At 35.8% G+C, this 9,846-nt stretch overlaps 2 protein-coding genes across 2 annotated transcripts; both read right to left on the bottom strand.

The window, feature by feature from the left end:
- Positions 1-1,211: 1,211 nt before the first annotated feature.
- On the bottom strand, positions 1,212-5,147 carry LOC126872252 (uncharacterized). The gene is made up of 6 exons (XM_050631962.1): positions 4,146-5,147; positions 3,853-4,027; positions 2,875-3,593; positions 2,022-2,466; positions 1,483-1,740; positions 1,212-1,417 (listed from the first exon to the last, which is right to left on the bottom strand). Exons 1-6 carry the CDS (start codon positions 4,418-4,420, stop codon positions 1,214-1,216), a joined length of 2,076 nt encoding a protein of 691 aa, XP_050487919.1. The 5' UTR covers positions 4,421-5,147; the 3' UTR covers positions 1,212-1,213.
- Positions 4,793-9,717, bottom strand: LOC126872601 (DC-STAMP domain-containing protein 2-like). Its single transcript, XM_050632708.1, has 12 exons — positions 8,838-9,717; positions 8,486-8,761; positions 8,247-8,397; positions 7,988-8,147; positions 7,653-7,916; positions 7,363-7,576; positions 6,895-7,210; positions 6,509-6,816; positions 6,031-6,356; positions 5,447-5,950; positions 5,168-5,373; positions 4,793-5,116 (listed from the first exon to the last, which is right to left on the bottom strand). Exons 1-12 carry the CDS (start codon positions 8,987-8,989, stop codon positions 4,793-4,795), a joined length of 3,201 nt encoding a protein of 1,066 aa, XP_050488665.1. The 5' UTR covers positions 8,990-9,717.
- Between the last annotated feature and the right edge of the window lie 129 nt (positions 9,718-9,846).

Below are 9,846 nucleotides of genomic sequence, written 5' to 3' on the forward strand. Positions count from 1 at the left end.
GCAAGTTATCAGATCGCAAAATTCGTTTTCGTCCAAAAGTACCTTTTCATCACTTTTTATTTCATCTTTGACTTCATCCTCGATTTCGCCTTTGATTTCATTCTTCGCTTCATTCTTGATTTTATCCTTCCAAATATTTTTATTCTTTCTGTCCTCTTCAGTTGTTCGTAAGATATTTCTGTCTTTGGTATGGGATACCTTCTGGCGTTCAAGGTGTGTTGCAGGTAAAGTTCTAGGTACTGACACATTTGGCGAAAATGGAGGGGAAACGCTTGCTTTTACACCGTGAGGTGGATCAATTACATTTCGATCGCCACTTTTTGGAAGTTTTTCTGAATTTTGTTCCGGGAGAGACATATCGTCCTCTATTTCCAAAATACCTGGCTTTGAATCCGTTTGTCTGCGATTGAATTTGTTAATTATATCTTTTTTCTACTTCTTTCTTTTACGTTTGTCTTTGTCAAATCTTACGTCGTCTTCCAGATATATTCTTCTTCGATTTTGAAGAAACTTATACGTTTTCTTCGACATAGCCGAAATTCGTTTATATGTTGGAAAACAATAATTTTATTTCATCTCTCGGATAGATAATTGTTAATTCTTTTTTTACTCGACAGTTCTATTAAAGGTTATACATTTTAATAGGATAGAAAATTTGAAACAATCGAAAGTATTTTTGCGTCCATCGGAGCTATGATTATGAAGTGTGTCGTATGTAAATACGATTAAAGTATCGTCATTTTCAAATGATAGAGAGATGAGCGAATATTTATATATCTTGAAATACTGATAGCGAATGACGATCAATTCGGAGAATTGATATTACTTGGAAAGAATTTGTACAGAGCGTGCGAAATCTTTAATAATACGGTGTGATTAAGAAATAAGGGTTTAATGCACTTAGAGTTTCTAAACTATATATTTTCTCTTTCTAATTCAAAAGGGGAACGCTATTAGTTTGATTACTGACAAAACTTTGGATAATTCCTATATGCTTACATATTATATGCATTCTGTACATTTTCAGGCATTTAAATAATTTCGCAGCATAAAAATCCGCAATCCAACCTTTAACATACTTAACAAACTATTTATTTCTCCTATGATAAATTTCGTATAAGATCCGATAACTAACGGTGTCTCGAGATTATACTATCAGGAATCAGATTCCAAAACTTTGTAACACACGTTTGAAGATATTATTTTTACCCTTTTATTGGATTGACTCGTTATTATCACTTGTTTCATCGGCGGATGTTAAAGTACCAGATTTATGCGTCTTTTTAACGCAACTACAAGTAGAAGATGCCTCGTTTAAAACTTGTGCGTCACATAAGCAATCATACATAATTTCCATTTCTTCAAACTTTACGTCTCCTCTGTGCGTTTTGCATTTGTGTTTCTTATATTTAGGCGGCTAAAATGATGATTAAGAGACATATATGCCAGTTGTTGCAATTATTAATTCACATTTCAAGTTACCTTGAATGGTGCTACCATTTTATGAGCGAATTTCTTCATCACATTCGGCTTTTGTCGGGCCTGTCTTTCACGTGGATACAGTTGCTCCACTTCTTTGCTTTTGTCTGCCTTTTCAGACAAGCATATTAACGGTATCCTATTTCTAGGTTTCTTACGAACTTCTTGACGTCCAGCCCTTGTTTGAAATTCGCGTAAGACATTTTTATAAGCTTGCGACTCTTGATAAGCAAGTCTGCCATCCTTTTCTTTCGGTTTAAACTTAAAGCGAAATAATTATCTTTTTAACGAAAGCGATACTCTGTCTCATATAGTATATGTACTTCAAAAATGTAACGACATGAATAATTTTTGTGTTGTTAGAGTATCAAAACCGTCGGCAAGGGATTTTATGCGATAAGAACGGAAAATTAAAAAAGTAATATTTGATCATTGTTCCCTAGAATCTGTCCCTTTTGACAACATTATATATCTTGAGTAAATAATTTTGTTGTCCACTTTCAAAGAGTATTACACTTCTCCTGAGAAACTTGTTTACTTACCGATGAATCAGGTGCAGGAGAACGATCGACCTTTCGATCTTCCGCATCTGAAGATCGACGAGAACTTCCACTTCTCCGTCTTCTAATTTCTCTCTCTTGAATTAATCTCATTCGATCATGCCTTTTCAATTCTTCGATCAGTCCTGGACTCTGATACATAGGCAAGTATCTTTTTACCATAGGCATTTCAAATTTTCGTTTCGCCATCTCTGGATGATCGGAAGCACAGTTCTTACAAATATCTGGTCCATAACTTCGCGATGGAGATTCACCAGCAAAGTATTCATTTTCGTGTGGTTTCAATTCTTCCGCTTCGCTTTCTTTTTCAGTAGTTTCGGGAACAAATCGACGTGATTTTTTTGATCGTGATTTAAGCTCAGGATAAATCTCTTCGTCATCGGTTAACGTTGATTTTTCTGAACCACTGCCTTTTCTTCGTTTTGACCTGCCATGTTCAAAAATGCTTCCCTTAGTTGAATACTAAAGAGTATTAAAGAGAAAAATTTCTTTTCGTCAATGAGACGTTGTTGAAGCTCATTGTTATTTATCGCGGTCTTTGCCAAACTTATTTGTCAGATATAAGCAAGAAATTTTTTTAAATACTCTAGGGCTTAATAAAAGGTCTATAAAAGCTATTATTCTTATCATTCGTGTTATTCTTAATACCTAAGATATTATCATTATAGGTGGAGGTAAATCATTTTTCAAGAAAACTGAAGACATAAAGGCTTGAAAAGTCGCGAAGTTACAAATGATAAAATGTTTAATTTCCTTTAAATCTTTGTTTACTTTCGTCATAAATTCGCCAAACAACCTAATATGTACTTACCTTGCTATCTATTTTGGTATTTACCTTCGACGATGCTTTTCTTTCTGTCTTCTACTCTCCTTATTTAATTCTCTAGAAAGTTCACCAAACTTTCTTGCGTCTGCGATATTTGTATCTTTCTCAATATGATTATCTCCTCTATCATGTTTGTGCAATTTTGTTTGAATGGATTTGTTTTTATCTGATAGATCGGTGGTTTTATCGAACTTTGTCTTTCTTATTAGCTTGTCGAAAAATGTGTTTTTATTTCCAGTATCAATTTCCAGAAGTTTTCCTTCTGAGATTGTTGGCTTCACTTCCGAATATTGCATTTTAGATCCTGCAGCTTCTTCCATAGTCGCTTGTCGGTTCCTCGATTTATGACCAACACCGTATAATTTTAAATCTGCTGTTGGATCATATAATGAAGTATTATCTGTATCTGAGTAAATTGTCGCAATTTCTTCCGATGGTTCTATTCTGTCCTTTATTTTCTTCGTAGTTATGCTTTTTATCTTTCTGTTTTCTTCTAATTCCGTGTTTTCTTGCTCTAAATCTTTCGAGTCTTTGTACTCAGAAAAATCATCCTTCGTATACTTTTGTTTGATCCACGGTTCTGTCACCTTTGTGTAATCTGTCTTACCTTTAGATACAGTCTGACTAACTCTATTTGTCTGTTCCGATATAGTGCTCATACCCAATGAATAAATATCTTTATCTGCAGTTGTCTCAAACGTGATCTCTGATGTGCAAGAGCAAAGATCCTAGAAGAAGCAAAAGAATCGTCTTTTTTTCATCGTCTCTGGTATTTTGTAATGTTAACTAGACTACGGATTTATGTTCTTATATGAATATATTAATGAATATATTAAATATTACGACGAGTACCTGTACTTTGAATATTCTATACAATTTTATTCTATGAAATTCTTTCACCAAATTTCGAATAAATACACAAAGATCCAGAGTCTAGTTATAAAGTTATATATATATATATTTTTTAAAGTATAAATATGATAATACTAATTCGTCGTTTTCTGTGGTGCTCCACGTGTCTCTATATTTAAGTCCTGTAGGCACTTTTATGTCTGACGGTTTATTGATATCCTCTACTTGGCGAACACATTTTCGTATTCGTGAGTCTTTAGTCTCATCTACCTCGAAATAAGACGTGTCTTTCACAGCAGACTCTAGATGCCTGTTTTATCGTACGTTTGTTAAAAATAATTATGTACAATAAGAAATACTTGCTATTATTGAATAATTAGATACAAATTAAAAATAATTATAGTCTTTCATTTTTTATACAACATTACCTTGGTAATGGCTTCGTCTGGAAGTTCTTTTCATACGACAGCCTCCTAGTTAGAGTTTCATCAGAAGTATCTTCCGTTGTTGTCTTTCTACTTCTCCTTCTAGCCAAGTGTGACGGACTATCAGTGTCTCTGTCTTGCACTTTTAGCAGACTCTCGTTTTCCTCGTCAGACGAGGAGGAAGAAGAGGGCGAGGAATCCTTCGTCCTTCTAACTTTTTTATACGATCGGATTGGCATTGATTGCTTTCTGTGAAGCATACTGACAATCTTATTCATAAGGGATGGACGTTTCCTCTGCAATCCTTTGCGTGTCTTCTCGTCATTCTGTCGAAGCGATAAATTTCTTTCTTTGATCAAATTTTCCACTAAATTCCATTTTAAATGGTTCTTTTTGCAACAAAATGGATACTCTAAATTCTATATTCATTTCTGTATCTTCCAGTGTTTTTAAAAAAGAGTGAGCTGCATAAATTTTTAATTTCGCTCTATATCGTTCGATAGTACTTTTTAGAAAACGATGGATCAAAAATTTGAGGTGCCTTAAAACGAAGTTTAAGCAAACTTTCTGTCCTTTCGATAAAACGTTAAATCCTTCCCCAAGGAATAATGATCCAGAAATATGAACATATTCGGAGGGCTTAGAATGTTTCATACCTCTCCTTTACCGAGCCAAGGAATTCTCGCAACTGCATCGACGATTCTATTTATACGACCTAGTTTCCTTCTATCCTTCGGAAGTAATTCTTCCGAATCGCCGTCTATTTCTATGTGTATTACTTCTTCTTCGTCGACATCTTCACTCGGCCAGGATTCCGTGTCGGCAATCGAACTTGATGAATCCGAATCTCTCACCTCGGCAAACGGCCGCTTTTTTAATTTGGCACGAACTTTTCTACGTGCCCTCACAACGAAGCCAGAAGTTGGTGATTCACTGCCCGAGATCGATTCTTTTACGAACGGTTGGTTGAATATCTAAATACGAAACGATATTGAAACAGTAGCAAGAAGATAAACCATTTAATGAAGTTGATATTGGTCGAAAAGACTTTGCTGTATCACGTTGAAACGCACTTGGATTGTTACGTCGTCTCGAATTTTCTGTGCTTCCACGTCTTTGAATCGTTTCCTCGTTTTCTCGATTTCGACTTCCTCAGGAGATTCATCTTGATACGCTGGGACAATTAACACGGTTAATGTAGAACACTTTAATGAGGTTGTCACAACTACACGTTAAATTCTTACTGTAACTGTATTCGGTACTTTGATCCAGATCTTCCAAGGATTTATCATCCGTCTGTTCACCGACGTCTCTTTCCATTTTCTCTGCCTGCTCGGCTCTTAGTTTGTTTTCTTCTTTCTCGTTCTTTACTTTTACCTCTTCTTTGTCTTCTATCTTTCCTTCTTTTTTTGCTATCATTTTCATTGCTCTTTCTTCTTCTTCTTCTTCTCCCCCTATTACCCTCCCATTTTCGTATTTTTCTCCTAATATCTCTTCACCTTCATATTCTGTATCTAATATCTTTCCATCTCCATATTCTTCACCTAACATTTCTTCATCCTCAGTTTCATATTCTTCACCCATCGTCTCTTCATCTTCCACTTCATATTCTTCACCTGATATCTCTTCATCTTCAACTCCATATTCTTTATCTAACATCTCTTCCTCTTCAGTTTCATATTCTTCGCCTAACATTGCTTCGTATTCTTCTCCCATCATTTTACCTTCCTCATCCTTTATTTTATCTTCTTCTTCTTCCAATTTCAATTCAGGTTTTAGCAACGCTCTTCTTGGTATTTCAAATTGATCTTCCGAAGAGTCTCTAATATTTTAAGGGCGTTAGTGATCACCGGTTAGCCGATTCAGGATTTTTATCATTAATTAATTTACTTCTCCTCACTCATGTCGGATAAGTCACCATAGTCCATCGGTGACCGACAAATGGTGCACAAATTCTGCAAATCCGCGAAACATTGCGTACAATATAGGCCAATACAACCAGGAGTTGGACATTTAACATACGGATCCTCGTCACGTTCCACTGTGCCACACAGAAGACACGCTTTTTGTTTCGATGGGAAAAATATATTCAATAAGGGAAACGTGGCCCACAATTTCTCTTTTAAAGTCACTTTCTCGATTTTCTCCCCTTCGGTCAGGCCAAATTTTCGGCGCAATTGGCGTCTAGCAAACTTCAAAAAATTGCCCCTTGACCTAGTTCGAAGTAAAAATTAGGAGAAAATAAGTATTTCGCATTTCGAAAGTTTCGGATTCGAAGTTGGCGAATCTAAAAAACAGATTTCGACCCGTCTGTAATTAAAATAAGTTCACCAGATAGATACCTTGGATATGGAGAAATTGGATACCTGATGATGTAATTGTACAACCAAGCTGCTCTCTGCTTTGCTCTCTCGGGATAATACTGACACATGACTACCTGTCTCATTCGTAAACCGTAAGGTTCGAAAAATGCCATCAGCCAACAGAGAAAGATCAAAACGAGGATCTGAGTGTATTTATCGAAATCCGGTGTTACAGGATCCGGAAGACAAAGCATCGTATCGATTTCTGTTCCCTGCCCGTGTGGCGTGAATGCTTTTACGATACTTTTATAAAGGTCAGCTAAATACCCATCGCCCGATACGTGAATAGTTACCATGTTTGGTCGTTCGACCTAAAAGAATGCCGTATTACTGTATGAAGTAATTGCAATAATTATCAGCAGTCTAATAATAATAGTTCGTCATTTTACTTTGCTTTGAAATCGTCCGTAAAGTTGTATGGTGTTCAATACCCAATAAAGACAATAATCTATCAACATGTACGTGATAAGTTTGACCGTAGCTAGGCTTAAGAATATGATAGACTTGGATAATTTTGTTCTTTCGGATTTTATTAATATGACGGAAGATAGTGGTACGTATTTGTTTCGTTCGCGTCGATTCAGTGGCAAAACTGTCTCCTTGTCTTGACGTGTTCTTATCAAATCGATGGTACGTAGATCGTCGGTTATGTATCGATTGTCGAAACGCTCGCTGGTTAACCATTTGTAACGATAGCGTAACACTCTGAAAATATTAGATCGTATAGTCAATTTATATCGAATATTCCATTTTTGGCATTGTTTTAGAGAAATTCGCGAACGTACTGAAATTACACGATCGAATAAATTCATAATTATCCAACTATTCTTATCGATGTAACAGTTACATTACTTTACCTGAGTATGATAAAGAACATGAAAAAGGACGTGATGAAATTCATGAAATCGAAGAAACCAAAGAGTTTGTCTGTTCTGGAGCGTATTTCTGTAGTAATACTCGTGGACACGTCTTGTATCGTCCTGCTTTGGTTCGTTTCGAAATGAAACGAATGGGAGAACTTAACTTTAACGTAGAACATCGCTTTCATGTGCATCGTGAACTTCTTAATTTCTACGAATTGCGACTGTAAAAACGTCTTCGGGGGAAAGAAACACGGAAAATTCAAATTTATTTCAAGATAACTTACTGCTCCTTACGACACCAACTACGCTGTCAGCGATATAAGAAACAAGCATGCAAATGAAGTCCAGTGGCTTCACTATGTAACACAGACTACTGACTACGTAAGTTACGTTGCAAACCAATCCAAAAATTGGACCCAATTTTGCTTTGCAATCCGCCACTGCTCCTTCAAAAACGCTTTGGCACCTGTCGAAAGGTGTGCCCAACTTTTTGTTACATATACTTATGATACTTCCCAGCCATTCGAATACCGCAGTGATAACTCTAACTATGATGAGATACGAAGTAAAGGATGCAGGTTGTAAAACGTTTAATAGATTGTACACAAATTCTACTTACGTATGCTAAGAACGACTCTTTTAATCGCAATTAGAGTCTGTTTAATCTTCTTTACGACCACCTTGATCGTCTTTATGACTTTCGATATTGCTTCTCGCAAAGCGTAAAACGGTTGTTTTGCTAAATCTATGACGGTCTTTACCGCTTCCTTTAACTGTTCCTGGAGAGTAAACGATATTTTCTAGTTGACCGTGAATGCGATCGATATTCGAGAACGGGGAATTTAATGACGTAAAATGATATAGAGCGATATACGTACTTGCGCACAGGCTAGTGACTCTGAAAGTACACCGGTGTTGTGCATAGTATTCTTCACTGGTCCTGTTAAAGCTAAAATAAACGCGTACGCCATTAAAGCTTGCCTTCCGCGTTTCGAGAAAAATTGCGGCAAGAGAAGAAACACAACGCATCTGAAATATTTTTCTATTTATTTAAACTACCAAGAATATATCGTACATGTTATATGTATGATAAATATATATGCGTATCATAGCGTACCGGACTTGGAAAGAAAATGCAAGACCAAGAGTGAGAATTATTCCTATTATTGTACAGAGGAACGTCGCAGACGACAGCTTAAAATGCAATTGAAAAACGAAAAATATGAAAAATATGTACGTCAAGAATATTCCACCAACGAATCCTGCAAAGCTTTTTGCTATGTAATTTTCCAATGTTCCATCGGTACGAATTACAACAATCTTTTTATGTATCCAAGAATCTCTTAAAATAGCAAAGATTTTGTCTAAGAGGTGTGTAACCTTCTTCTTAAACCTGTCTCGATTTTCCAAACATAGTTAATATAAAAACGAAGTCAAAATTTCTCGATTATTTAAAGCTCCAGTCTAACCATATTTTTCTTCGACGAATTTGCTGCTTCAAAGTATACACAGGTTTGACGATACCCTTGGAAATCTCAATCGATGCCAGTTTTTCATCCTCGTAACTTTGCCTCAGTTTTTCCAATTTGTTGGCTTTCAGAACCAATTGGAAAAATGCCATGATAGAACTTTATCCGTTTGGCGTTAATAAATCACGCTGATAACTGAAATTATTCTTTGTACGATAGTTCCTTATGTAATTAATGGTTAAGTATACAGTTAACTTTTACTGTCTATAGAGATGCGATTTCATTTTTCTTTTCTTTTTTATCGAACTATATACAATATAGGAAGTATGTATACATTACTTTATATCGCCAGCTATAAGTTTTTAAGTATACAATAAAATTACGAATTATATTGGAAATAATTCGAGTTGGTTGGCTGCGATCGCGATTAAGTTTTTCTATAGTTAGGAAATTTATATAATTAGTAGTAGTCGTTTCATAATTACATTCCACTGTAATTCCAACCGCTACTAATGTCGCGTTCTTATTTTATACTGAATCGATAACGTCGCATGTGACACCAAAATGATAAGGAACTCATCCGATCCCCCGAAATCGTGCGACTTGAAAAAGTATTACCGTCAATGTAATTGCACGTCTATTCGCGTCTAAGCTGTCCATCGTTAATACACATTCGTATTTCGCTATCTACGAATGCTGATAACGTATCGTACGAGCGAACAATTAATAACGTGTTCGCAATTGATGTTTGCCACGACTGTTAGGTAATATGTCGTTACAATTTCGTTAATAAAAAGATCATTCTAAGATTTATTTCACAACGATGAAACTTCGTAATAGAGAAGATTGCTGAAACAATTCTAATTTACTGTCGTAAGATGTGAGAAAATCCACTCGTCTGATTTTTCAATTCGCCTGTAAGATGGCGTAAAACTCGTAGTTCGATCTTCGAAGAGAGACGTCGATAGCCAGAACGAATACGGAAAAGAAGGAAAGAAAAGGTTGCTTC

Source organism: Bombus huntii, chromosome 13, assembly GCF_024542735.1.
Source record: "Bombus huntii isolate Logan2020A chromosome 13, iyBomHunt1.1, whole genome shotgun sequence".
Taxonomy (NCBI): domain Eukaryota; kingdom Metazoa; phylum Arthropoda; class Insecta; order Hymenoptera; family Apidae; genus Bombus; species Bombus huntii.

What these genes read in the sequence shown, in the direction of transcription:
- LOC126872252 (XM_050631962.1), bottom strand. Translation starts at nt 4,420, where the DNA reads ATGAATAAGATTGTCAGTATGCTTCACAGAAAGCAATCAATGCCAATC. An exon ending in AAAGAAAAGCATCGTCGAAG is followed by an intron (nt 2,467 to 2,874) that starts GTAAATACCAAA and finishes TGAACATGGCAG; the next exon opens with GTCAAAACGAAGAAAAGGCA. An exon ending in AAATGGTAGCACCATTCAAG is followed by an intron (nt 1,418 to 1,482) that starts GTAACTTGAAAT and finishes TCATCATTTTAG; the next exon opens with CCGCCTAAATATAAGAAACA.
- LOC126872601 (XM_050632708.1), bottom strand. Translation starts at nt 8,989, where the DNA reads ATGGCATTTTTCCAATTGGTTCTGAAAGCCAACAAATTGGAAAAACTG. An exon ending in TTGTACAATTACATCATCAG is followed by an intron (nt 6,357 to 6,508) that starts GTATCCAATTTC and finishes ACTTCGAACTAG; the next exon opens with GTCAAGGGGCAATTTTTTGA. An exon ending in CGACATGAGTGAGGAGAAGT is followed by an intron (nt 5,951 to 6,030) that starts AAATTAATTAAT and finishes ACTCTTCGGAAG; the next exon opens with ATCAATTTGAAATACCAAGA.